The following is a 26145-nucleotide window of genomic DNA, read 5'->3' on the forward strand; positions in this document are numbered from 1 at the left end:
GCACTATCGGCGCTGTCAAAGGCGCTGCGCTCAGCGCTCTCCGCACGCTCACGTTCACGCTGCAGTGCGGCCCGCAGCTCCTCCACCTCGGCGGCATGCTCCTGCTTCTGCCGCTCCATCGCCGTCTCGAGGGTAGACAGCTGCTCAAGGTGACGCTGCTCGGCACTATCGGCGCTGTCAAAGGCGCTGCGCTCAGCGCTCTCCGCACGCTCACGTTCACGGTTATATTTGTGGTTTAAGTCTTCTATGCGCTTGTTGAGTTTGTCAATTTCGCTAATGAGCTTGTTTTCTTCCTTACACTGCTGTGCGATTGTAAGCTTCATGGCGAGAAGCTGTTCCTGGTGCTCGTTTTCAATATCAGCCATTGTCTTCTTGCCTACTTTAACCTCCCCCGCTGCTGTGTTGTTGTATCCTTCGCGCAATGCTTGACGGAGAAGCTGAACTTGCAGCTTTAGCGCCTCGTAGTCATCCTTGTCAACAGAGGATTGTGTGGCGAGTACTGCTTTCTCTTTCTCTTCACGTCGAGAGCTGCGTTCCTGATCTAGGGACGTCTGGAGAGAATTATTTGCATCCCGCAAACGTTGTAATAATTCGTTTGATTCCTGTAGAGATTCGGCCAGTGCCGTTGCCTTGACATTTTCTTCTTGAAGCGCCTCTTTGAGGGCGTCATTCTCGCCACGGAGTTGCTCTATCGCCGCCTCTTGTATCATAATATCGTCTCTGTACTTTGCAGTGGAGTGCTGCAGCGCCACAAGCTCTTCTTGGACGCTATTGAGGCGCTGCAGTGCACCTTCGTGTTCCTCCTTTATGCTCGCGAGGCGCTCCTGGAGGTGCAGCACATCAGGGTGCTCCGCCCCCTCCACCTGGGTTTTTGTCCCATCGTATTCGGGAGCCGCGGTGTCGTCAACCTCACTTACTGTCGAGCTGTGCAGCCTGCTGCCGCCCCCGCCCTGGCGCAAGTTGGACATTATGCTACGCCACAGTTTCGCGATTCGACTCGCCGTTGCCGCTGCTTTTGGGGAGCCACTGGGGAGAGAGAGGTACTCGACCAGAGCTGTCAGCGCCGTGTACGTGAACGCCATGGCATTGGGAAGTTTCTGCTGCGAGCTGACGCTCAACGCGTGCTGCGCGTTGCTCAACGCCCCGCCAATGCGAGTCTCAATCTCGCGCCGGCGACTCTCGGGGTCTTCCATTCGTTGTGCGATGCCTCCACAGCACCAGTCGTTGTGTTGTAATGCTAAACAGAGGCGGGGTTGCTGTTGCTTAAGAAAAACGGGAGGAAAAGAGGTGTCGCTTTTTCTCTGGCTCAAACAATGACAGTCCCACACAGAGTCACAGAAAAATACAGGCACAGCGATGGTCAGGGATGGTTCGCGCACAGCTGGCCAAATAGCCACACCCTACGCCTCTTGTGTTTGCGGCGCTACTCTCCCATGGCTCCCTTGTTGAACACTGGCGGTGTACTTTACTAACTTCATCCGCGCTACGTTCTCTTCTTCGGCGAGTAGCTGCATCACTTCATCGGTGATGCCCAAGCCGTCTCCTCCACACTCGTGCTGGTTCTCCTCCACTGAGGCTTGGCCACGCAGGCTCAACGACGCAGCTGCAATACCAGAATTTACACCTTTTCTCACACCAACTTCGGCTGGTAGGAACTCAGACATCCATTGCAGAAGAAGATCCTCTCGCTTCACATACTCGTCGTGTATTAGCGCAATACGAGCAGTGAATGCCGCTTGGGTGCAGTTCAGTCGTTGTGCCTCCCACTCTGCAACACTGTTTTTTGCAATCGTGGCAATTGGACTCTCGGTCCCCACAACTGCAGGAGGAGTAGGAGGAGGAGGTAGGGCGCTCACGTACATCACCGGCAAGCTCCACCCACAGACGTTCTGTGCTTCTGCGCAGCAGCATGCAGAACCCTTCGCACTGTTGAGCTGTTCTACCGCAGAAGCCAGCAGACCACCCCAGTCAATAGTAGACCCCTCAAAGCTCATATCTGAGGGGTCTCTACTGTTGTTGTCGTTCTCGCGCGGCAAGACGCATGTGTCGATGTTTTGCCCGATAAATTCTTCAACACGATGTGCCCACCACGGCACAAGCCCCTCCGCTGCTACATCACCCGTGTTATCGGCTGTACACAGGGGCGGTGACCCTACACGTGCCTCGTCGATCTGGAAGAAAACGCTGTGCGCCCCGCCCAGGAGTTCCAGCCGGTAAAACAACGTGTGACGTGGCGCGTCGGACACCCACATATGAAACCCTGTCACGGCGTCAACGCTGTCAGTGAAGGCGGCCACCTCACGTACTGTTCCGTCATCACTTGACAAATTGCGATTATTGGTGTTGTTCTCTTCGTTACAGGTGTTGACGGCAATCTTAACGACGATCATCGTGCTCGTAAACACGATGCTACCGTGGTAGCGGTCCTTGCCATCCCCTGTTTGGTCTGAGTTGTGCGGATGCAATGGCGGTGGTGGGAAAAAGAAGTGTGTGTTGCTGAAGAGCACCACAGGGATACGGAGAACACCCGCGTCCCCGCTTCCGTTCAGCCTGCGGCACGTCGTACTGTCTGCGCTAGTGGTGAGACCCCCCCGACAGACAGTGGTGCCGTCCTCCATTCGGAAGTGCGAGCCTTTGCAAGCCTCCCACAAACATACAGACGTATATGTGCGCGACATAGAGGCATCGAAAACCCACCAGAGAAAAAAAAAAAGAGGAAAAAAAAACACACAGATATACGGATGTCCACTGCATCCGCAGAAGGTAAATGCACTAGACAATACCACAGCAGTTGTCACGCAAAGTAGCGAAATGGAGAAGGCGCGAGGGCAAAAAAATGGTGGAAAAAAGACAATGCTCTCTCCATTAATCGTGTAATTTCTTTTTAAACCAACACACCAGCGGCTGTGAGGTGCCGTCTCAGAACTTTGGCGGGACGGCTCCTACAAAACAGCCGTCAGGTGTCCACTGTGGTTTTGTCTTCTGAGCCTCGTAGTACTTCTTCGCTTCAAGGCGACGCCGGTTGAGCGACTTGAGCTTCCCCTTGACGTACTCCTGCTTTTTCTCCTCTGCGGTGTTCTTCGGCAGCGTGACGCTCGGCGGCGACGTAAGCGCAAAACTCCGCGCGAGCCCAGCCAGGTCGAGGCGTTGCACCTTGAATGTCTCCTTTAGCAGGTGGCTCTGATACGCGCCGACGTGCGCTCTGTAGGCACTAACAGCGCTCTTCGCCACGATGGGATCGAGCTGCAGCACGTGCTCCAGCTTCATCTGAATCGGCGGGAGCTTCTCCGGCATCGGGTACCTCTCCAGAGTGATGCCGAAGCGTGAGAGGTATCGCACAAAGCCAACCTCCTCCGGTGTAAGGAAGAGCAGAGCGTTGCCAACGTTGCCTGCGCGTGCCGTACGGCCAATGCGGTGCACATACTCCGTGGGGTCAAGCGGCGGGTCGTATTGCAGAATCCACTCCACGTTCGGAATGTCGAGACCACGTGCAGCCACATCGGTGCAGAACAACACACCAGTGTTCCACTCATTGAAGGCCTGAAAGGCAGCAACACGTTGGCGGTGTTTCATATGCCCGTGAAGCATTATCACCTCATCGTGAAACCCCACAGAGCCCATCATCTGGAAGTGGAATATGGTGCTGGCAATGGTGGAGCAGAAGACCATCGCCTTCGAAGTGCGGGCGACACGTTTCACAAATGTGTACAGACAAATCAGACGCCTCCCCACAGGTGTGATGTGGCAGAATTGGCGCAGACTGCTCGGGATGGGCTCCGCATCGTCACCTTCCAGCTGATGTTGTGCCCCATTCGAATCTTCCTCAATATCATCGTCATGCTCTTCCTCTTCCTCTTCTCCCTCCTCCTCCTCTTCCTGCTCATCATCCGTAGGCGGGTCCTCGTAGGAACCGTACGGTGGCATAACGAGGGAGTCCGTAGCAACAGCGTCACCGAGGACTTGATCCGCCACCTGCACTGGCGTCGGTGCGCTTCCGGTGGTCGCGATGAACAGCGGTGTGCGTGACAGGGAAAGTCGGGCGAGCTCTCGCACCGACTTGGAGTTCGTTGCTGAAAACAGGAAGGTCTGACGGGAGTGTGGCAGTCGCTGCACAATAGCATCAAGATCCTTCTGAAATCCATCCGCCAGCATACGATCCGCTTCGTCCAGAACGAGGAACCGTAACCGCGTGAGGTCCCAATTGACGCAGTGCTTAACATGATCGTGAACACGGCCGGGAGTTCCAACCACGATTGAGGCACCTGCCGTCAGAAGCCGGCGTTCTTCCGTCACCTTCGTCCCACCCGTGATGAGCTGTACAGAGAATACGGCAACATCAGCCGGAATATGCTGACAGACACTCTTGAGTACATCGTGCGTTTGCACGCACAGCTCCTTCGTTGGTGCGAGCATCAAGCTGTACGTCGCGTTGGGTTGTTTACGCACGTGTTTGAGAATGGTATGCAATACCGGAACGCAGAAGGCGAGTGTCTTTCCGGAACCCGTCTTCGCCTGCCCAAGGAGGTCGTAGCCCTGCAGAGCGTGCGGGATCACCCGCTCTTGGATGGTCGTCATGCAGCAAAACCCTTCCTTCTGCAGCGCAGCCACAATCTGCGGGTCGATGCCGATAAGTGGATGATTGTAGCGAGCGCCTTTGGCGGCACGGCGGCGCCGCTCAAGCAAGCTCTCCTCTCCTTTCGCCGCCTTTCGAGCTGCAGAATTGAATAGCGTTTGCAGCGCGTCTTCCGTGTCAAAATGGTGCTGCATCAAACCCTCCGTTTCCGCTACCTCTTCTTCTACGTTTTCACTGTCCCGCTTCTTGCGCAGGTGGCTCGTGCGACGATTTTCGTGCTCTTCCGCGATGCGCTCAAGGTATTCCAGGTCGTGCATGTTGAACAAGTCCGTCTTCTTCATGCGCAGCCGCCCGCCGGCGTCCACGGGCGGCATCATTGGCCCATTGCCCATCACTGCAATGGTGTCATCGTCATCGTCATCGTAATCGCTGCTGTTATCCGCGGCCCATTCCTCTTCCTGTTGCGCTTTGGCCTCCCGTTCGCGAATACGCTTTCTTCTACCTTTGATGCCCATCTTCTCCAATAGGCTTGTGGCTGTGTGACTAAACAGAGCATGAGAAAGGAGGATGACCACAGAATTTTCCATACACAATCCTACATACACACAGAGGGACTTTTTTTATTCTGCTTTTGACATGTATACAGGGGTGCACGTTCCCTGCCTTTCCAAAACACTACCCCTTGTGCAACACCGACCTATTCACCCTCATTGTTCTCCACGAAGAGACCGACGTACAGCACACCAGTCTTCATGGCCATTCCTTTTCGGAGCAAGTAGGCTGGCTGAGATGTGGACCCCTTCAGTGTCGCCTTCTGCCACACGAACCACCCCGCACGACACTTCACCGCACACATATCCTCAACTGCTTTGGGGAAGTAGGCACTGCCAGGCGAAATATGGCTCTCCACGTCGTGGTCATCGTAATGGTGTTGATGAACCGCCAGTATCGTCGCAGAATCGTCCCCTTTCTCCAGCTGCCGAAGCTCCTGCCACACAGCACTGGGAACATCTCTTGGATGTACGGCGTCAGTGAATGTGCAGGGAATGAGAAGATGGCGGTGCAGATGGTGATGATCATCTGCTTCCACTGACATCTCCTCTGTCGTCGCCGTGCCACTCGTTGCACTTGTTGACGGTGGTGATGACAAGCCGCCGCAGTTGCCTTCGCCTACTACTGCAGACGATGACGACGGTGGTGGCGATGATGATGATGATGATAATGGTGTCCCCTCGTGTGGATTTTGATGATCGCAGATGCTTTTTTTAATCTTCCGAGCCGCGCCAAGAAGCAGTCGCTTCAGCAGCTGCTCCCGCACAGGTGTCGCTCCCTTGTCAAGTATCGCATTGACAGTTGGACTGAAGTACTCCCCACCGACAAAGGCCCGCCACGTGCCGTATGCCTCCTCTGCAGTCATGGCATCCCAATGAAGCACAGCTCTGTCTTTCGGTAACCGCGATGCATGGTATGGATCATCTCTGAAGTGCACATTGTAGTTCTGCGGCCACGCCGCACTCCAGCGGGCGTCAAAGCTGCGTGGCCAGTCGCACACGCTACATGCAGCCGCATCCGTCACTGCGTCGGCGGCGATGTCCACCGCGTGCCAGTCGGTGGTGGGAGACAGCGCAGGCGGCCCGCCGAAGAGACACTCGCAAAGCCCCGCCGCCGCCAGCCGCGTCACGAGCGGGAAGTACTCGCGGACGCTCATGTCGCGCGGGATCGGCACCGATTGTCGCCACAAGACGTCACCCGAGTCCATCAGCTTTTGCCGCGCCGCCATCTTGATGATGCTTGCCCCACCCGCCTCGTCGCAGCGCAGCAGCGGCGCGAAGATGGGACTCGCTCCGCGATACCGCGGCAGAAGCGATGGGTGAATATTGACGGTACGTGGGAGTCGCTCTAGGAGTCTGTTGGGGAGGAAGTAACGAAACGACACTACAACCGCAACATCAAATGCCTCCAGTGGCTGGCCTGCTATGTACCCACCCTCCTCCCGCGCTGAGCCGCCGCCTTCTTCCAAAGAACTGTGCCATGGGTGAAGAAGATACCGCAACGTCCCACTCTGCGCAAGAGATGTCGGGTGGTCAACAGGAAGCAGTGGTATGCCCTGTTCGACACAGTAACGCGCCACGGGGTACTGACGGCGGTGCCGCTGCGATACGGCTTTTGGATCACCGGGCAGGAACGGGCACACCACAACAAGCTGTGGCCTTGCTGGAGTACTTGGTATACACTGTTGCTCTTCAGAAGGAGGCATCTCAACTCCAATCACCGCCTTTATCTTCTCAAGACGTTCATGCAACATCTTGAGGGCTACCAGAGACACAATGTCGCCACCAAAGAATATAATAGATGGTATACTTATCGCATCACCCGCACGCTTATTTGTGTTGTCACTTCCACTTCCACTGGTGTTGGTCGCGCACGCCGCACCACAACCGACGGTGGAGAAGCATCTAAGCGAGAAACAGCAGCAGTTGCGCGCCGAAGGGGCACATTGCGTAAGCGCCAAGCGGTGTGACGCCACACTACTCAATTGCCACAACATGCGGCGCTGCAGTGGGCACATACGTGTGCCGAAACACAGCCGTTGTGGCTCTCTGTGAAAAAGGAATTACAAAGAAGCTAAGAATTGAGAATATAACCTTTCTTTCCCACTCCCACAGCCAACTCCTCGTGGGGTACGCCTACGAAAGAAGAAAGAATAAAAGGATTGAGCAATCAATTGTTCACCCTCATTACTGCAACAGAGAGATTTAGTGAGCAAAATAAGAAGATGAGTATATTTCCACGGTCAGTCACCAGTCGCTGGCAACACTCCAACACACCGTGTGTGTGTGCATGTGGAAGAGTGAATAAATACGGTGTGATCAATAATCAATTAGCAAAAAAACAGGAAGTATACTTAAGGCTGTATGCATCGGTGTTCATCCTCCTAACTGAAGTGTCACTGCAGCATGCATCAGTAGCTACATCACCCTTTACCTGAGCAACGCTAACCCCATCTCACTCAAGGTCGTCATCTTTCTCCATAGGGTTCGGCTGCTCCTCGTCAGCAGAGTCATCGTCAACCAAGTTGGCGTTCTTGTCCACCAGATCGTACCACGCCGACGCCTCCTCCTTCCGGAGCCGCAACACAACCTGCCCATTCGTGTCCTTTACCCTGTAGCTGCTCTCTTCCGCCTTGATGGTCTTGGACAGGTGGAGCACCAGCTGCTTCGTGCGCTGCACTACGCTCGCCTTGGACGTCTCAACATTTGCCACGTAGGATACCGTTAGCTTTCGCTTCTTGAACTCCACCTGAAGCGTGTTGGGCGCCATAGACTCCTTCCCCTCAAACAATGTATCCACGTAGACGGTCACAGTGTTTTCCATGTCGCTCCAGCTGTATTTCGTGATAGGGTGCATCACAGCGCCCGCAATGGGGGCTATCTCATCGGACTTCTTCACCAGCTGTGGTTTTGGCAATGGCGCCACATCCCCCATTTTGGCGCGCTCCTTTTCGTGTCCATGCCAGTAGTAATACGAACTGCCCTTGCTCTTTTTGCCAGTCTCTGTGCTCGCTTGCTGCTGCTGCTCCTTAGGCTGCGGCTGGGAATCAACGTCAGGCTGCACCTCCGCGATGGGCATCTCCTTATTTCCCTGCGTCCCTCCCTTTATCAGTCGATTCACTTTTCGTACTTGTGCAGAGAATACCTATAACGATAACGGAGAAGGAAAGAGACACGGCTCTTCATTAAAGCAACAAAAAGCAAGCAAAACAAAATACTTCGGTGTGCTATTCCACCCAAGCAACCAGACAAACGCCAAAGAATACAAAGAAGATACAATGAGTCTGAACCAGAGCAACAACGGAAAATCAACATTTCCTACCAATCACCCCACTCCTCATCATTATCGTTCTCCTCCAATTGAACACGAGACACTGCACGTGAAGTTGAGGGCCGAGAAGGCGAAGGATTCGTATAGTGCACCTCAACCTCTTCAAACTCATCATCCCCCCAGCCGTCCGCGTCACTCACCCTGCTGGAAGCCTTTTCAGTCATACCCTGCTCAACCAAACGCGTCGCAAGCACAAAATCACGCGCCAAAGTCAGGTAAGCATCTTGCTGTGCTCGCACAATAGCGATCCTCTGAACACTCCCATCGTGCTCCAGTGAAGACAACACATCAGGCGAAAGAGCAATACTAGAACTACGTTTCTGGCATTTAGAATTTTCGGCAAAACGCCTTGCCTCTTTCTCAGCCTGGTGGCGTGCTTCCTCCTCAGCCTGGTGGCGTGCTTCCTCCTCAGTCTGGCGGCGTGCCTCTTCCTCAGCTAAGAGCCTTGCCTTTTCCGCAGCCTGACGGCGTGCCTCCTCCTCAGCCTGACGGCGTGCCTCCTCCTGAGCCTGACGGCGTGCCTCTTCCTGAGCCTGACGGCGTGCCTCCTCCTCAGCCTGACGGCGTGCCTCCTCCTCAGCCTGACGGCGTGCCTCCTCCTCAGCCAGGAGCCTTGCCTCTTCCTCAGCGTGACGGCGTGCCTCTTCCTGAGCCTTACGGCGTGCCTCCTCCTCAGCTAAGAGCCGTGCCTCTTCTTCAACTAGGTGCCTTGCCTCTTCCCCGGCCTGACGGCGGATTTGGCCGTCATGTAAATGGGGTGATGTATCTTCATTTAGTTTTTGTGCTTTGTCTTGAACCTCCAGTTGTATGGTTGAATGACTATCGCTGTAGTCATTTTCTCGTTTTGTATCATGTTTGTCTTCCTTCTTCGCTTCCGTGGGTTTGATTTTACTTGCTGCTGTTTGTGGGTGCAGTGCCGGAGCCTGTTTATGTGCGGAATCCGCTGGCTCCCTGCCGCCAGAGTTTGGGAGATTGAGAAAGTCGTATCGCTCCTCGCGCAGTAATCGTCCTCTGGCAGCGATGTTGGCCATATCCTCCAAGCATTTTGCCCGTATGCCGTGTATACGTTGAGTGAGGAGGAGTATTGTACTATCGGGTTCTCTTTCCGGTAGACGTTTGTATTCTTCAACAATTTCCTGACATATTGCAAGGCGTTTGTTGACTAGCTTCTCCCACCATTGGTAGCAGTTGAGAAAGTCACTTGTGTGTGCAATTTGCTCCTCCAAGCTTAAGCTGAGGAGGAAGCGCGCCTCCTTGTGGGCTTCATTTGACCGCGCAGCGATAATGCTGACCGCCTCCGTGAGACCACGAAACAACTCATCAGAAGGCAATCCAGCGCGCTCCTCCACGCTCAGGCGCAAGAGAGGGGGCGGTGGCTCATTACTCCCATCGCTGGTAGAGTCACCCATGGCGTTCTGCACAGCTGTCGAAGCTGCCACACTAAGTATGTCCCACCATTCACTGAGTCTGTCACCAATCTCTGTCAATTTAGGGAGTGGCGGTGGGGGCTGTTGACGTTCCCCTTGTTTTTGCTCTTCTCCGTTGGTGCCGGCAGTAGGAGCAATCGTCTGGCGAACCGCTGCGCGCACTTCGTTGAAAAAGCCCCACATGGAATTTCACTCACTGGATATAGGACGCTGCACTTTGTAACAGCAAAAGAATACGGAAGATGCTTTAAATTGTTCAACGAGCCCACAACTAGTGGGGCAGTTCCTTTTGTTCCCTTGTTCTTTTTTTTGTGTTTGTTTGCTTCTACAGCAACCAATGGACAAAATAAGACAAATGGGGCAGCAAGGGAGAGTTGAGGCTAAATGAGGCACTCTATTCCCAGCACCGCGCGAGAAAACAACAGTCAGGGCAACCGAGAGAGAAACGGTCTCAAAGCGGACTCACCTCCACACCTACGCCGGATACATGTTATCCTTGTACAGTCCGTCCGGCCGCTGCAGCGGATGAATCCGTTCGTCTCCAAGCATGCGGGTGTACTTGCCCCACGGGTATTCCCCGGACGGCTGTTTTAGCGCTATCGGCATTGACGGGCCTGAGCGCAGATGCGGCAGGGCATAATAGCGCTCCATCGTTGCTGTGCGCAAAATTCCATTCTCGTGCATCTTCTTGCGAAATGCCTTCTTCTCGTTCTGTGAGACGATTTCTCTCGCAAGCATCTCAACGTGCTGTAGAAGTCCATGAGGGACCATGCCCATTTCCGTCTCTCCCCACTCACGGAGCCGCGGGAGATCTTCGTGAAGGGACTCAATAGAACGCAGGCCCGTGCGCTGCTCAATCACCTTCAAATAATGCTCAATTTCGTTTCGCGGCCACACCTTCCCTGTGTATTGGTGGATGAATGGGGCCATGTAGTGCAACGGGAAGTGGCTTGGGGTAGTGTACTCCTGCCCCACCTCCGCGTAGTAGTCCCACAGAGGAACCCCATCGTTTGGCCCATCCGATGCGGCCGAAAAGGTGCGGTTGCACGCCGTCTCGCGGTGGTGGCGCACCGGATCATCGGTCCAGCGCGCCCACGGCCAGTGGCGGTACGCGTTGCGCCGCCGCATTCGATAATACCACTCCACCCCTGTGCGGGGGTCCCACGTGTTGCCGTACTCCTCCGGGGACTTGTTCGCCAAAGGCGAGCGCGTGTGGGCGAGCTTCGGTGGCAAGTAGCGCGCACTGTGGCGTCGGTGCGCGTACACCATCACGCGGTTGTGGTACCCTTTAGCTCGAGACCCGAGCACGGGCAGAGTGAGGCGAAACGCCATTTTTTTTTTTTTTTGCGCCGCTTTGAGAGTGTTGTAGGCTTTCCTACGGCTGCCTATGTGTGCCCGGTTTGTTCGAGAGGCCGCAGCGCTGCGAGAGGAGCCGCGGGGTCTGCACGAATCCTAACAGCGAACTCTGACAACGACACAAGAAGTAAGGAAGAAAGAGGAAGCGGAGCACACGGTGGTCGCAGACATTTCCTTACGCCTTCCCTACCGCTATCCTATTCAAACATTGTATTTTTTTTTTATTATTATTTGTTGGCTTCCATTATTATTTTCACTCCTCATTCACTCCAGCTATATTTCCTTTTGATGATGTTGGGTTATGTGCCAAAACAGCAGCGGTTCACTTTAGCGTTGATACCGCCCTTGCTACACACAACCCCATAGCTGATAAAACGATCCGCTCAATTATTTTACGCCGAAAAATTCACGCAAGATCATTGGGCAAATGCACGCAACTAGTAGACCCACCGCAAAGTATGAAATCGTGCATCTATGCGCTTCCCACAGCCACCAGTGCTTGTGCGTGCGCGGAGACCACATCTGGCTGTTTTCTCTTAAAAACCCATTTACCTCGGGTGTGTGCTGCACGCCAAACTCCAGAATCTTAGTGGTGTTACCCACACCACCCGATGCACTGATGCTGTCGCTGGGGATAGAAGCTTGGCATTGATCTTGGTGCTGCGGCGTCTGACGAAAAGCGTCTTCAGTTGTATCTTCATGATACGGTATACAGTACGCACGGCGCACGGTATGAGAAAGCAGAACGCACACCCTCTGTAGCACCCCTGAACGATCCCCTGAGACTCTTCGCGAGGCCATAAGAAAGAACCAGCGTAGAAATCGAGGGGAGGCAAACGATGTGAGTTCCTTTCCTATAACAAGGACCAACAGGCAGCACATGTACTCCGCAAAGAAGCGAAATGAGAAGACCACACTCCACACATCGGTCGGTAGTGTGCGGACTTCCGCCACACCGTAGTGTGAGCGGAAAATCCACGTGCCGAAGAAAGCGCCCAGCGTGGCGCCAAGAAAGCGCAGACTGTCCAGGTAGCAGGGGCACGGGTCAGCGGGTGCCGCGTGCAACACTGCCAGAACGTGCATAATCAAAAAGGCTACGGCATAATGCCACAGCATGGCGTGCTCCAGGGCAAAGATAGCCGTCAACCAGTCCTCCAGAAATGCACGGTGAAATGTGACGATTATACCAGCGAGGCCCCATCCAGCTACCAGATCCGCAGGCCAGTGCATACCAAGGAATAACCGCGAAAGAGAAACATTGATGGAAAAAGCGATACACACCAACGAACATAGAATAGGATGGTCGGGAAGAAACAAGGCAAGTAAATTGTATGCTGCGTAGGGAAATACGACACTATGAGATGCATGAGTGCTAGGGTAGCCGTACTCCTTGGACGTACTCACCCTGCCGCGTAGATCAACAGGCGGGCAAGGCGGACGCGGGCAACCAGCTTTGTCCTTCATAGCCCCAGTTATGTACTGACTTATACACATAATCAAGCACATGTTCAGGCCCTCGAATGGGAGGCCCATCCAAAACAGCAGCGGGATGAAAGTCGTGTAAAACTCCGTCTCCCCTGTGATACTCCATGTCTTAAAGTAGAACGTCAAAACACGCTGCATCGAGGGCAAACATCGCTGAACCCGCAAAATAAACAACAAATGTACGTCGTTGCAGTAATTGGACATGTACCAGCTCTTAAAGGGAACCTTATGTATCTGCGGCAGCGCGCGAGGTGAGGCAGGAACATCAGAAATGAAGTTCACCACCGCTTCCTCATGTTTCGGCTTCTTCAGGTGGTTCTCCTGCTGTACATCCGGCTGCAGAGTCTCCATGGTCTGATGAAGCATAGCACTCCGCTAGTCCTCGGTTACCGGCACGAACGCCCCTCTGCAAGGGTTAGCACCCACCCTCGCCTCCTCCTCCTTCCAACTGGTGCAATAGATGTGCGAGGGAGAGAAAAACGGAGCAGCGGTATCGCGTGCGTAGCGAGAGCTCAGTCCACAGAACAACAGCAGGGAAAATATTTCGATACGGTAGCCAAAGAGGGAGAGTCATCCAATTGCACCTCTCTTGATTGCTGTCTCATCGTCGTTTTTTTTTTTTTTACTTTTTGCTTGCCCCTTCAATTAGCGAAGAATCCACAAAGTCACACTCAAAGAAAAGAAAAAAAAAAACAATACATCTGTAGGAGGCGAGCGGCCCTCCAACAGAAAACGAAGAAGAATCAAAAAATAAAAAATAAAACATTACAGAAAAAGATAATGTGCCCGCCATATCCAAACGGATCAGCAATTGCGTATGTGATAAGGCTCCCAGAGTCACTGGTGTCGGTGGAAACTGCACTTCTCGCGAGGAGGAGAAAATGTGCTTCAGCTCCCGGTATGGGATTCTGTTCGCCACCATGTCCTTCGCGGTGCGCACGGCCCCTTGAGGTCGGCGGCCCGCGCAGAGAAACGCAGCGCTCCAACAGGAGTGACAGCAGCCCTGGAAGCAGCAGAAGAAGAAACCACAGTGTCAGTAGAGGCTGCAGGAGCGCTCTCCTTCTCCGGAGTACTGCCGTGCGCCGAAGGCACAGAAGCCGCCGCAGCTCCACGGACAATGTCCGCGCGCACCTCTAACTGGCCGTCGTTAAATGTGATGACTTTTCGTCGCCGCCGGCCCTCCAGAAACGAAGTCTGAACCTCAACAGCACCATCCGCTATTGTTGGTGTTGTTGCTTCGCGTCGGAAGCGCACTGCAAATGGCCCAACCGCCTCACTCTCATCGGTCGCACTTGTTTCTTGCACCGCCTCCATGGGGCGCCGCCGCAGCACCGCATTGCGATGTCGCTGTTGCAGCGCGGCCGTCTCGATTTTGCGCTTCAGGCTCAGCGTGACGTCGTGAAGTTCTGCCGGTGGCAAGGGCCCCTGTGGGGGCCCTACCGGGATAATTCTGCTTCCTCCTGCTGCTTCTGTGCCTGCTTCTGTTTCTGCGGTGGTTGCCGCTGCTGGGTGCAGTGGCAGCTCAGATGTCAGAATTCCCTCAACGACTTTTGCCACTTCCTGCCGCGTGGAGTTGAGCACCTCCATTACCCCGGCACAGCGAGCCGCTTGTTCCTGAACGCACAAACGCTTCGATTTCAGCTCCTCGCATGCCACCTCGTGCTGCTGTGACAGGTTGCGAATTACGTCACGCGTCTCCCGGGCATCGCCTCCACACCCCGCAATGCGAAGGCGCAGCGCCTTAATCTCCTCGTCATCCGCGTTAGCCTGTGCCTGAACAGCGCAAAGCAGGTTGTAGATGTTCTCCGCGGAGTCAACAGACTGCGATGATGGCGGACTGTGCATGGGCACTTCGAGCACACAGTCAACAGACAGACAATACCACCTCTGTCTTCCTTTGTGCCCATCGGAAAAGAAAAAAGGAGGACAGGGGAAGAGGAAACAAGATGAGTGCAGAGTGCATAAATGACACATGCACCGCCACGCATCTACGAACATACATACATACATACATACCCACCGAGACACATTTATACACAACTATGCAATCACTCATTTAGACCGATATATCGTCAGGGTGGGAGGAGTTTCGATACGCATTCACAGCAAAGTACTACTTGGACACAAAGGTGAGGGAGTCGCACCGTTTGTGTATGATGGAGGAGCCATGCTCGTTGTATTCCTGCTGCGTGAACCACTCTGACGCAAAGGACGTCAGACTGGCGAGAATCGCAGCGCCTATCCAGACGCTGAATTTACGCTCATTCGCAGCCACAACGCAGACGTCCTCAGCCGCGCGGGGGTTCACCAGCGCCGCGACCTCACGCTGCAGGCGTTGTTGCATCCCCTTGAACATGGTGTTGCCGCCCGAGAGCACGATACTGCCGAGCAGCCGCCGCCGTAGATCGATGGGACATGACTCCACACAGTCGGCAACAGCGCGGTGGATGCCGTCGTACGGCCGCTCCGCCAGCGCGGGGTTGAAGAGAAGCTCCGGGCAGCAAAAACGTGCGCGCCCAACGGGAATCGTCGCGCCGTCCGGCAGCGTGAAGCGCTCGCTGGCGCTATCATCCACCGCCTCCTCCGCGGCCTGAAGCTCCTCGTCAAAAGACTCTGCGACGTAGCAGCAACGCTCCTTCACAAGCCGCGCCACCTCGCGGTCCGCAGTTGTTGTGAACGGACGACCAAGCTCATCACTCAGCAGCTCCATCATCCACTCCGTCGCGTCGCGCCCAGCGAGCTCCAGCCGCCGCACAGCCACGGGCATCGACTGCCCTTCAAACACAGGCACGAGGTGCGTGACGCCGTCACCGCTGTCGAGCACAAGCCCGTCTGTACGACCGGCAGCGTAAAGCGTTAGGACGGCCTGAATCTGCACGTGGAGCGCCGGCACAGCAAAAGACTCGAAGAGAATCTCTGCCATCTTCTCACGATTGCCAATGGGGTTCAGTGGGGGTTCCGTCAGCAGCACTGCCTGTCGCTCTGCAGGGACATGCAGCTCCTCGTACGCGTGCCGCCAGACACGCTCCATCCCGTCCCAATCCGTAACGATGCCGTGCTCCATCGGGTACGCATAGCGCAGGCCCTTCTCCCGTAGAGCTTCATCACCCACATACGTACGCGGGTTGCTTCCGCTTTTCTTCGGGGTCCCAATAACCGTGGGAAATACACACCGTGGGACTTCCTCGCCAGCGAAACCGCATTTGATGTTACCGCTGCCGTTGTCAAGAACCACTGCCGGCTCCTCATCCCACAGAGTTGTGTCCATACGCAATGGGGTTTTTCTAGTCTTTCCCGCCATGTACAGGCACAACACAATGGAATAAAAAAAAACAGAAGAACACGCAGAATAAGAGGCTATTCATTTTCTTTTTGTTGGGAGGGGGGGGNGGGGGGGGGGGGCTCGTTGCTACCACCAGAGATTCGTTTCCTTTGCGTTCATATGTGTATGATCTGTTCCTCTTTGTGAGACTCTCAAAGAGTCACGTATTGTTTGGTTGTGGTCCCCCTTCTATGAAGTAGTGTAGCGCCACACCTCTTCCAGGACGCAGCACGCCGCCTGACGACAGGCAGCGAATGATTCGTCATTGGATGCTGAGCGATGCTGCTGCCCTAGCAGCTCGGCAACATTCTCCTCACGCTCAGCCTGGTCCCCCTCCACTAGAAGCATTTCCTGCAGTAACGTCTCACGTGAGGCGCCCTTCATGCAGTGACGGCCGACGGCGTAGAAAGCCGTCATCCACCGCCCCTCATCCACTTCTTCCGCCAGTACGGGGCCGTTGCCGTTATCTTCTTCAAACAGAAGTGAATAGGGGAAGACAGTTGCCTGCGACGTAAACACGGGTGCGTCGTCGTCGGTGTGAGCCGAAACCTTGGGTCTGCGACTCGGAAAGCAGCCGCCTCGCTCCCTCACCTCGTAATGTACCGACGCACGTGGACCACCACCAATGGAGGAGAGCCCACATAGCAACTTTGTTGGGTTCACTTGGGCCGTGCTAGAGTGGGAACAGCCACTATAGCATTCCACACCGCTGCCGTTGTGGTCGTCACCAGCGTTTCTAGCACACGACGCAGTGCGCCAGCAATGCTGAAACCAGCCGACACCGTACCGCTGCGTCGATCCGTGGTCCTCAGCAGTGTCACAGAGCATTGAAAAGAGAGAGTGGTGCCCTGCTGCGTACCCCTTGCTGCAGACCTCCGCCTCCGCCCTGACAATATGACTGGCGGCGACGCACCACGCCATGTCCAGCGGGAGATCGGCTGCATCAGTGTGCCAAATAAAACGACGCGGTGCCGATCCTTTTTTGGTACGCCGCACAAAGAGTGGCAGACAATTGCATGACACACCTGCGGAATGAGGTGTGCTCTTGCTTCTCGTACCGTTTGCGCCCATGAGGGCGGCTTTCGGAGTTGATTCCTCAACCCGGTGCATCTCGTGAAGGATCCGGTGAAACCACGGCGTAGGATGAAGCGACGCGACGCAGAGCAGTAGGTGTGGGGTGAACTCGCCCACATTTTCTTTACCACTGGGTTCAATATCAACAGCGTCCCCCACAGCGCCACCATCATCGTCATCAATGCCATCATATTCGGCTTCTATAATATTACTGAGCATCACGGAAGTTCTCTGCGTGGCGAGGTGAGTCTTCACAAACTGCAACCACGTCTCAGCACTCCACAGGGTACCCTCGTTCACCGCCAGGAAGCCCAAGACGCAGGACACCGCGCTTCCCACCGAAACAAAAACGAACTTCATCATCAGTCCCTCCTTCCGACATCTTAGAAGCAATTCACACACGTGCACAAGTAATGCTGGTGTAGATGTGTCTCGCTCTATGGACCACCGGCTCAGCCGATCCATCGCCACCGCCGCCAAGAAGAGACGGTCGCGGTGATCTGTGAGGTGAAAAAACGACGGTGAGCCAAAAAGGAGCCCGCTCGTGGAAAAAGCAGCCACAAGCGGAGGCTTGTCCGCCTCACCGCCGCTCCAGAGAAGCTGATTGGTATTGTCCTTAACGTCGAAGGCAGCCACAAGGGTACGATCAAGGACGCCCAAAAGGCACCTGCACGCACACGCCGCAGATTTCGCAAGGGGCTGGAGGTCTTTGCGGTTCTGCTGCGCAGCGGCAGTACTTGACGTGCAGCCGTCAGGACCCGTGCTTGACACGCGGCAGAATAGCAGGCTGACGGGAACGACGTCCTGGCCGACAAAGTATAGGAGCGCCCTGCGTCGCATCATGACAGCGACGCGGCGCGTGTCACGTCGCCGCTTGCTGTTGGACGGCACCACATCACCGGCGCGCCACCCGCCCACGCGTCGTTCGTGCGCGGGTGACGACTTTGCCGTTGGAAGTCCGTCGTACTCGGCCACCTCCGCCCCGGCTGCGGTGGTGGAAAAGGGCGTGGACAGCACTGAGGGGGGTGCACAAAGCGCATCAAGGATCAGGCGTGTACCGTCGTTGTTGCTGCGCAGCACCGCCTCGAGGGCGCACTCCAGTAGGACGGCCAAGTCACTTCGTGTGGCCGCCGCGCTGCCGACGGCGATGCACACCTCCCCCAGTTTGCCGCCCACCTGCTGCCGCTGCACCAGCACGAGAACTTCCACCGCAACTCTGACGCCGTCGTTATTGGTGTTGCTGTCACTTTCGTCTGACACGTTGCAACTGCGAAAACAGTGAAATGCGCGCGCGTGAATGGGGCGGCTGAACAACTTGTCTATGCCTTCCATACGTGGCGGCGGGCTGAAGGATGGAGCCATGATGCGTAGGCCACTCGCCGCCTCCAAGCGAATCCACGACATCCTTTGCCTCCCTTCTCGGGTGAGACGGAGGTCACGCTCAGAATTCAACAACCGGAATGATGAAAGAAACGCAACAACAACAACCACAAAAAAAAAAAACAATGAAATGGCCACGCAAGGAGAGTTCGTGTATTTTCACAGAGCAGCGTACGATCGTCGCTCATACCCCTCTTCTTAATGCTTCTCTTTCGAAAACAACAGTACAATTCCACTTCTGGTCTTTATGTATATATATATATATATACTCTCGTACATAGATCCTTGTAGTGGACGAAATCAAAAATACTCTCCGGTGTTTTTTCTTTTCCTTTTGCTTCTCCTGACCCCTCACCCCCCTTTTTGAATAATTTTTCATCTTTTTTTCTGTTCGATCCCATCATCCTCATCACAACAGCGATTCCCCCACCTCTCTGAGCGTCACCGATCTCGCTCATTCTATCTTTTCTTCATCTTTTGCAATCAGTATATCCCCATCCAAAAAAAAGGAAAAAGAAAACGCACCTCCTCTTGCGGTATGGTGCGGGTGGGCCTGAGGCCGACACGTACCACGATGAATGTTGTCGATGAATTCAGCCTCAGTAGACAAAGGGAATGAGACGATACTGAACGATGCTGGTATACTTCGCCCAGTCCTTCTCACCATATTTCTCTCTCATATGCTGCTCATCGCGCAGCTGCCGGTGAATTAGAAGGACGGCGAAGTACACCGGCTGGAAGAACGGCAAGAGCGCCGTCGTGCCAGTGAGCGCTGCGCACCCCAATGTCACGAGCCAATCGCCCACGTAGTTGGGGTGGCGGCAGATGCCCCAGAAGCCGGAGATGATGAGCGATTTGCCCTGTGACGTCCGCATCACCTTCAGCTTTGCCACCGCAGGGTCGCGGGGGTTCTGGCGGAATTTGTTCTTTTGATTGTTGGCGCCACGGAAGATAATGTAGCCCACAAGGGTAAGCACGCAGAAGAAGGCCACGTACGCGTTGCTGAGCTCCACCGGGTGGTACGCAAGGAATCTCGCCTTGAGCGTGTAGGTGAAGGGCACCCACGTGAGGTCACCGAAGCATAGCATGAAGCCAAACCCGTCGTGCACAATGTCCATCATAGTCAAATTCCCCTCCTCAAATAGGAGGCCCTCAAAGGTGTAGAATGAATCGAGCAGCGCAATGGCAACAATGCTCGGCGTCCACGTGCCTGTCGCCACCGCCTTCGCGACGAAGGCCCAGTTGAGCACACTCCACCCAATGAGGCCAGGGCGCAGCTCACACATGAACTTCCAGTCCAGCGCGCCGCTGCGCGGGTTCAGCTCGCGGCCAATCCAGAAGTCGTACGCGGGGCTGCCAGTGTTTCCACCAGCGGAAAGTAGAACCGTAGGTGCGCGGAAAGAAGCCATGTACAGCACGACGCTCATCGCTGTGGAGATAATGATGGCTGCGAGCATCAGCGGTACAAACATATCTGCTAGCTCTGCCAAGTCAATGATACCCTTGTAGTGAAGCCCGCCCAAGACGGCGTGAATCACAACAAAGACGTACACGGCGTTGATGTTATACACGAGCGTCTCCCCATTGCGCAGCTTCATTCCCTTCACCTGCTTGCCGATGGGGACAAGATACAGCAGTGCGTGTAGTGCCATCCACGCCAGCTCGAGTCCGAGTGCCTGCGGGAGATACGGCACAGATGCCTTGATAGTCTCCACCAGCGTCGTTGGAAGCGTGTACACACCATCGATACGGCACTGCGTCTCAGAACACAGAGTATTCAGCGCAAGCACGATGGAGGGGAGAAGCAGTACCATGCACGCTGCGCCCACAGGCCCGCCCCACTCGTAGCCCACCGTGCGTGGGTTGAGTTCCAAACTCTGTTTGGGCGTCGGCGACCCACCACGCCTGCGCGACGTCGCACGACGCGGTGTCTTGGAACGTGACCTTGATGCTCCCCGAGTGGCATTCGCCATCTGGCTCTTTGTGTGTATTTTTTTCTCTCTATCTTTCTCTTTCTTTCTCCTTCGTCCCGTGTGCGTATGTACGCCTTTGCGGGTTTGGTGTTGTCGACTGTCTAAAACGTCTTTTTTCCCCCTTCGTTCAGCATTCCCGAGGCGACGCATCGAGGTGGAGGAGAAACAACAAACATGCAGCAGCAACAACACCGCAAATGAGTGTGGAAGCAAGGCAGAGAGGCAAAAAGCTGAGCACCACCCGTCGCTGTTGATCAGCCACACAGCGCAAGAGGCATGAACATGCACCAACACAAGTTCATACACACGAGCACTACCGCACAGGGGCATCCGCGTCCGTCACAACCAATGCGAGCCCCACAACGACAAGAAGGGCCCCCGCCGCCCACGACACAGTTATCTCCTCTCGGAACACCAAGAGACCAAAGAGGGCGCTCACAGCGAAGTTCGTCCCTGTGTTGATAATCTGGCAGACTGCTGTGGGGCCACACGAGAGGGCCTTCAGGTACCACCGCCACATCTGCGCTGTGCAAAAGGCGTTCACGGCGAGTAGAAGACCCCGCACTGCGAGGAGCAACACACCGGAAAGCTGTGCGCCGGCGATATGGACGCCCACAGCGGAGAGCAATGGGGTCGCCAGTGCGGCAATGGACTCTCCGCTGCTCTCGGCAACGGCGAGTTTACCAACAACAGCGGAGAGAGCGCCAAAGGTTCCCGCCAGTGAGGCGTAAAGAAAGAAGATACGGTTTGTTGCCAACTTCTGATTGTGTTGCGATACCTGTTGGTGTTTAGGCGGGCGGCCACGGGTTGTCTTCACTGCTGTCCGCGCATCTTCTGTTAATGCGGCTGCCGTTCGGTCCTTCATGGCAGCTCTTCCTCCACGCCAACGTGGCAGCAGCAGCAGCAGCAGCACACACACAAGACAGATAGAGAGAAAAAAGAACGATTTGAAGAACAAAAAAACAGAACCAAATACAGCCACGATCCAATGTGCAAGATGCCCCCGCAGTTATTTCTTGTTTCCTTTTTTCTTTCCCCTTTCCCCTCGTCATGCCTGGCAAGCGGCTGCGGAAGTTGTACTCCGTTGAGAATCACCTCCGCCGCTGCCGCCCCCCTTCTCTCGGTTATTCCTCCCCGCGCACATTCGTCTCCCCCCCACCCCTGCGTACAATGGTAAATAGACATAGATATATATAGTGGTGCAAATATACCTTTTACGTATCTCTCTTATTTCTTTGTTTTCTTTCAAGGCGCTTGTTGTCTCCTTCTGAGGTAGAAAGGTCGGTACTTTCACACCTGCTTCACAGTCTTCCCCCAAATCCCTGAGTTCCCTCGCCTCGTCCCCTCGCCGCGGCGGACAAAACGGAGACAAGCAGCCGCACCGCAAACACCACTCGCAGCCTCGGCCAGGGGAATGGACAGGAAGAGGAGATGGTGCAAAAGTCCAACTGAGGCCAATACATACAAAAGACGGGGGGGAATAAAAAGAAGAGGACAAAGGAAGGTGCGGGGTCACACAAGGGAGCTTTCTATTGCAATAGCCCCGCAAGGAAAAAAAAAAATTAGTGTCTTGTGTTGTGTAGTGCTGTCTACCCTCCCCACTCCTAGCTGCGAGGTCGGCACAGTCCCTCTTTCTTCACTTCGGCATTATTTTCTTTGTCTTCTGTTTGTTTGTTCGTTTCCTTTTCATTCATTTCCGGTTTTGTGTTTTTTTTTGTTGTTGTTTTGCTCGTTTTGTTTGCCTTGCTGTCTCTGCTCATGTTTCTGTCTCAGACACTTTCTTTTTTTTTTGTATTTTCTTCTTGCCGTCGCTCTGTTCATTTGCCGCAGTGCTACTAGTGCTAAACGTACACCGTGTCGGGCCCCTGTCTCGTCTCTCTCCCCCTACGTCCATTCGCGCTGCTGGTTTATGTCAAATCCCTCCTCTCTTTCCCTCTCTCTCACACGCACGCACACACACACTAAATAAAAAGTTAAAACAATCAGTCACCCCACCTCACGCGCTGCGCCCCCTATGGCGAAACGCAAAGGCCACAGCGAGTGCACACACACACACACACACACACACACACAGAGGCACATACACACAGTTGGGCGTATGTATCTCCCCCGCCCCTGCGCTTCCACACGCATGCATCAGCGTGCACAAGCGTAGCTAAACGTGATGTCTGAGTGCGGCCCAGAGTGCTGGCTGTTGTTGTTGCTGCTGCTGCTGCTGCTGCTGCTGCACGACCACTGGGCCCTACGGTACTTCGCAGTGTCGGCTCAGAGCAGTCGCACGTGGCGACTTGCGTTGGGGAACACCCGCCTCACGCACAGCCGCACCCGTCAAGAAAAAGCAGACGCGAAATGGGAAGTCAGACAAATGAAAAGGATCCTCCTATTCCCCGCCGTGCTCAACACACAGGAAACCCCCACCCATAACTAAAAAAAAAAGGAGAACACACCGATGTCACATAAACCCCACAACTCCTACCTAAACAAAAGCAAAAACAAAACATCTTCCCTCAAGGGAATATAGCCCTTCTTTTTGGTACTGCCGCCGCCACACCACATCAACTAGAAGCGGTAGACCATGTCCTTCGTATAGCCAAGCTTGCCAAGGATGCCCTCCACATCAGCCGCGTTGTTCAGCACCGTTCCTGCTGGCTGGTACGCATTGCCGCTGCTCATCGCCTTGAGTACGCTTGGCGGGGCACCGACGACCCGCGCCATCATCTGATCGGGGCCGCACACAAGAATCAAGTTGCTCAGCGATGGCTTCGGCATCGTTTCCCTCAACATTTCCTCTGTGATGTAGCCAGTAAAACCATTGTAATTGTTTTCGGGATTCTCGACCGCGTCGACCGTGTAGTGCACCTTCAGACGATCAGCAAACTCCACAGCCTTCTTATCAAGCATGCCCTTGAGAAGTATTTTGTTCTCTGATTTATTGGCGAACAGCAGTGAGAGTTTAGTGTTGTCGCCTGGCATGTCGAGCGAGGCGTTCATGAACTGCAGCAGCGGGCAGATGCCTGTACCGCCTCCAATCATGCCGACCTCCGCCCACTTGTTTCGCTTGTACTGCAGCTTGTACTGCACCACGCGGAAGAGTAGCGGCTCGCCGACGTTCATGGAGAACAGATGCTCGGTGAAGCGGCCGCGCGGCTGCTTCTTGACGAGAAGGTCGAAGTAGCCCTTGGTGCCATTGGGTGTGATTGGCGTGTAGAAGCGCATCGGCTGGTCGACGATATTCCCACCCTGCTTGATGCAGCCCTGGAGCGTGCTGCACGGCGTGAGGTCGAACGTGGTGTCGGCGCTAGGCAGCAGGAAGCGGAAGACGGCGACATCCTCGGCGAGGTTCACCACCTCACCTAGCACGAACGGCTTGAACTTTGTTTCGAAGGTGGATTCCGCACGGCACTGCGCGACGCGGTCGGGCGATGTGCTGAACGACTGGAATGCCGCTCCCAGCAGTGCAGCAGCGCCGAAGGTGAGAAACTTCATTGTCCAATACCTGATTCTCTCACACGAATAAAACGCGTCTTGTTCTATGCGCCGATTTCCGTGGAGTGGGGGGGGGGGGGNGGGGGGGGGCAACAGCAAGAAACGAAAGACGGAGTGAGACAACAGAAGAAGCATGGCAGCAAGACAGCAGGGACACACAACTACGGAGTGGCTGAGCGGGAATGAAACGGATAAGACAGTGACGGAGCGCTGGTGGCGATCAAAGAAGAAATGTGCTGTGTGGTTCTTCTTGTTCCTCGCCGTCGTTAATACGTGTTGTTAAAAGTGCTCACTCTATGCCAGTGCCCTTCTGTTTGGTTTTTTTTTTTTTTCGCTCTCTCTCGCTCTCTTCGCACACACCCTCCTTCACCTTGTTGACGTTTTCTTCTACACCCTGCATTCCACCTCCTGTACGACGCAAAGCCCATTAGGTGCATCACAACTCGTCCTTCTCGTTCTCCAGCGCACCTGCACGCACACAGAGCATCCCTCACAGAATTTCTTATACCTGGCAGATCGAATGTGTTTCTTCGTCTGCGTCGCTGCTACGATCATCTCTACCCTCCTCCATCTCCCATCAAGAGATATAACACAGAGGGCAATTTGAAGAACCACACATAAGCAAATGCGCAGACTAACGTTATAAATATATATATATATATATATATATATAATGTGTGTGTATGTGTGTGAAAGAGAGAGAAACAGTGTGTAAGCAAAAAGGAAAGGAACGGACTCCTCGGCACTCCGACGCAACATCATCACATGGCGGGTGGCTTCCCCAATAGCAGGTCAAGCTCATGCTCCAAGCCCTCCGCTCGCAATGCACACACCCCCAAAGCGCTCAGTTGGTAGTCAACAAGCCCAGACATCTTTTCGAGGTCGTCACGCTGCTGCAGCTGTCGGAGGGTACGGTTGTGCTGTTCCACGCACTGCTGTAGCCGCAGCCGCAGTGCTTCCACCTCGTCGAAGAGGTTGATCGCCGCCGTATACGTTCCCTCACGAGTCTCATCGACTTTAGTGAAGTTCGGCTGCGCCTTCGCGTAGACAGGCTGCACCGCGTCCTCCAGACGTTGCATCATTGTCGCAATCGCCCCTTGCTTGTTCTTCAGTTCGGCAAGCGTCTGCCTCGTCCCCTCCGCAGAGGCGATGGCAGAGTCAAGCTGCGACATCTGCGCCAGAATCTCATTTCCCCGGTCGATTATCTGTCGGTCACGAAGCAGCATGTGCTGCGCAAGGTCGTGGAAACCACGGTAGTCCTTTGAGAAGTCCTTGTCGAACTGAGCCAGGATGGAGGAGAGCATTTTCCCCTTGAGTTCTTCCGCAGCAGGTTTGCGGGCATTCGCACCGGCACTATTTGTCGCCGCACCTGTGGTAGCGGTAGCTGCAGCACCACCACCAGCTGTTGTGTCCACTACCCCGCCGAACCCTACTCCCGCATTGCTAGAGGTGGTCGCAGCAGTTGCCGAGGCCCCCGCTGTTGGCGCTGCCGATGTCGATCCGAAACCAGCGAAGGGTGTGGTCGTCGCACCAGTCGCGGTGCCAGCAGCGCTGGTGCTCTTAGAACCAAAACCGCCAAATCCACCGCTTGTTGCGGTTGCATCCTTTGCAACAGTGCTCGTCGCAGCAGTCGCGCCAGCTGCAGGAGCACCGCCTGGATTCGCGCCCCCGAAGGAAAAACCCCCGCCACTCTCCGAGCTTTTAGCGGGTCCAGTGACACCATTTTGTTGTGAACCAAAGTTGCCAGCTGCTGTAGCCCCAGACGTGCTAGATGTGGAGAAGCCAAACCCACCGGTCTGTCCCGTCGATGGCGCCTGGGTGGAAGGGGCCCCTGTCGCAGCTTGGGGTTTGTTTTCAGAGAAATTAAATCCACCACTGCCCGCAGAAGCCCCTGCAGGGGCCCCAATGGTTTGGCCTCCCGCTGCCGGGTTGTTCCCCCCGCCAGTGCCAGGCGTAGTTTTCGCCCCTACTGCCCCACCAGCCGCAGGAGCACTACCAAAAGCCCCACCACTCGGGCTAAATGCCGTACCACCACCACTACTATTCTGGTTAACCGTGGCGCCCAGCCCAGTGGCGGTAGGAACCGAGACATTAGCTCCAGCTCCAAGGCCACCAGCAGTCGGGTTGGTCGCTGCTCCGAGGCCACCAGTAGTCGGGTTGGTCGCTGCCCCGAAGCCGCCAGCAGTC

The 26145-nt window shown here is 55.0% G+C and overlaps 15 protein-coding genes across 15 annotated transcripts in view; all 15 read right to left on the reverse strand.

Moving 5' to 3' along the window:
* The window catches only part of DQ04_00521070 (hypothetical protein), a gene marked incomplete at both ends in the record, with an annotated part of 1386 nt that extends 193 nt beyond the window's left edge, over positions 1-1193 (reverse strand). The window contains one exon of the mRNA XM_009309165.1: positions 1-1193. This exon is cut by the window's left edge and continues 193 nt beyond it. Within this exon, the coding sequence (XP_009307440.1) occupies positions 1-1193 (1193 nt within the window).
* A 207-nt stretch (positions 1194-1400) lies between these two features.
* Positions 1401-2618, reverse strand: DQ04_00521080 (hypothetical protein; the record flags this gene model as incomplete). The annotated part of the gene is made up of 1 exon (XM_009309166.1): positions 1401-2618. The coding sequence occupies one exon, from the start codon at positions 2616-2618 to the stop codon at positions 1401-1403; it is 1218 nt and encodes a 405-aa protein (XP_009307441.1).
* Positions 2619-2919: 301 nt separating this feature from the next.
* DQ04_00521090 (ATP-dependent RNA helicase) lies at positions 2920-5088 on the reverse strand (the record flags this gene model as incomplete). Its single annotated transcript, XM_009309167.1, has 1 exon — positions 2920-5088. One exon carries the CDS (start codon positions 5086-5088, stop codon positions 2920-2922), a length of 2169 nt encoding a protein of 722 aa, XP_009307442.1.
* A 182-nt stretch (positions 5089-5270) lies between these two features.
* DQ04_00521100 (methionyl-tRNA formyltransferase) lies at positions 5271-7142 on the reverse strand (the record flags this gene model as incomplete). The annotated part of the gene is made up of 1 exon (XM_009309168.1): positions 5271-7142. One exon carries the CDS (start codon positions 7140-7142, stop codon positions 5271-5273), a length of 1872 nt encoding a protein of 623 aa, XP_009307443.1.
* A 437-nt stretch (positions 7143-7579) lies between these two features.
* On the reverse strand, positions 7580-8203 carry DQ04_00521110 (hypothetical protein; the record flags this gene model as incomplete). The annotated part of the gene is made up of 1 exon (XM_009309169.1): positions 7580-8203. The coding sequence occupies one exon, from the start codon at positions 8201-8203 to the stop codon at positions 7580-7582; it is 624 nt and encodes a 207-aa protein (XP_009307444.1).
* A 239-nt stretch (positions 8204-8442) lies between these two features.
* DQ04_00521120 (vesicular transport-associated repeat protein) lies at positions 8443-10065 on the reverse strand (the record flags this gene model as incomplete). The annotated part of the gene is made up of 1 exon (XM_009309170.1): positions 8443-10065. One exon carries the CDS (start codon positions 10063-10065, stop codon positions 8443-8445), a length of 1623 nt encoding a protein of 540 aa, XP_009307445.1.
* Positions 10066-10356: 291 nt separating this feature from the next.
* Positions 10357-11151, reverse strand: DQ04_00521130 (hypothetical protein; the record flags this gene model as incomplete). The annotated part of the gene is made up of 1 exon (XM_009309171.1): positions 10357-11151. One exon carries the CDS (start codon positions 11149-11151, stop codon positions 10357-10359), a length of 795 nt encoding a protein of 264 aa, XP_009307446.1.
* Positions 11152-11625: 474 nt separating this feature from the next.
* On the reverse strand, positions 11626-13089 carry DQ04_00521140 (putative sphingosine-1-phosphate phosphatase; the record flags this gene model as incomplete). The annotated part of the gene is made up of 1 exon (XM_009309172.1): positions 11626-13089. The coding sequence occupies one exon, from the start codon at positions 13087-13089 to the stop codon at positions 11626-11628; it is 1464 nt and encodes a 487-aa protein (XP_009307447.1).
* A 522-nt stretch (positions 13090-13611) lies between these two features.
* DQ04_00521150 (hypothetical protein) lies at positions 13612-14568 on the reverse strand (the record flags this gene model as incomplete). The annotated part of the gene is made up of 1 exon (XM_009309173.1): positions 13612-14568. One exon carries the CDS (start codon positions 14566-14568, stop codon positions 13612-13614), a length of 957 nt encoding a protein of 318 aa, XP_009307448.1.
* A 268-nt stretch (positions 14569-14836) lies between these two features.
* On the reverse strand, positions 14837-15991 carry DQ04_00521160 (actin 2; the record flags this gene model as incomplete). Its single annotated transcript, XM_009309174.1, has 1 exon — positions 14837-15991. One exon carries the CDS (start codon positions 15989-15991, stop codon positions 14837-14839), a length of 1155 nt encoding a protein of 384 aa, XP_009307449.1.
* A 243-nt stretch (positions 15992-16234) lies between these two features.
* On the reverse strand, positions 16235-18523 carry DQ04_00521170 (hypothetical protein; the record flags this gene model as incomplete). The annotated part of the gene is made up of 1 exon (XM_009309175.1): positions 16235-18523. One exon carries the CDS (start codon positions 18521-18523, stop codon positions 16235-16237), a length of 2289 nt encoding a protein of 762 aa, XP_009307450.1.
* A 575-nt stretch (positions 18524-19098) lies between these two features.
* DQ04_00521180 (putative C-14 sterol reductase) lies at positions 19099-20472 on the reverse strand (the record flags this gene model as incomplete). The annotated part of the gene is made up of 1 exon (XM_009309176.1): positions 19099-20472. The coding sequence occupies one exon, from the start codon at positions 20470-20472 to the stop codon at positions 19099-19101; it is 1374 nt and encodes a 457-aa protein (XP_009307451.1).
* A 313-nt stretch (positions 20473-20785) lies between these two features.
* DQ04_00521190 (hypothetical protein) lies at positions 20786-21337 on the reverse strand (the record flags this gene model as incomplete). Its single annotated transcript, XM_009309177.1, has 1 exon — positions 20786-21337. One exon carries the CDS (start codon positions 21335-21337, stop codon positions 20786-20788), a length of 552 nt encoding a protein of 183 aa, XP_009307452.1.
* A 1694-nt stretch (positions 21338-23031) lies between these two features.
* Positions 23032-23958, reverse strand: DQ04_00521200 (cytochrome-B5 reductase; the record flags this gene model as incomplete). The annotated part of the gene is made up of 1 exon (XM_009309178.1): positions 23032-23958. One exon carries the CDS (start codon positions 23956-23958, stop codon positions 23032-23034), a length of 927 nt encoding a protein of 308 aa, XP_009307453.1.
* A 761-nt stretch (positions 23959-24719) lies between these two features.
* On the reverse strand, positions 24720-25262 carry DQ04_00521210 (hypothetical protein; the record flags this gene model as incomplete). Its single annotated transcript, XM_009309179.1, has 1 exon — positions 24720-25262. The coding sequence occupies one exon, from the start codon at positions 25260-25262 to the stop codon at positions 24720-24722; it is 543 nt and encodes a 180-aa protein (XP_009307454.1).
* Positions 25263-26145: the final 883 nt, after the last annotated feature.

Source organism: Trypanosoma grayi (assembly GCF_000691245.1).
Source record: "Trypanosoma grayi strain ANR4 Tgr_52_V1, whole genome shotgun sequence".
Classification (NCBI taxonomy): Eukaryota; Euglenozoa; class Kinetoplastea; order Trypanosomatida; family Trypanosomatidae; genus Trypanosoma; species Trypanosoma grayi.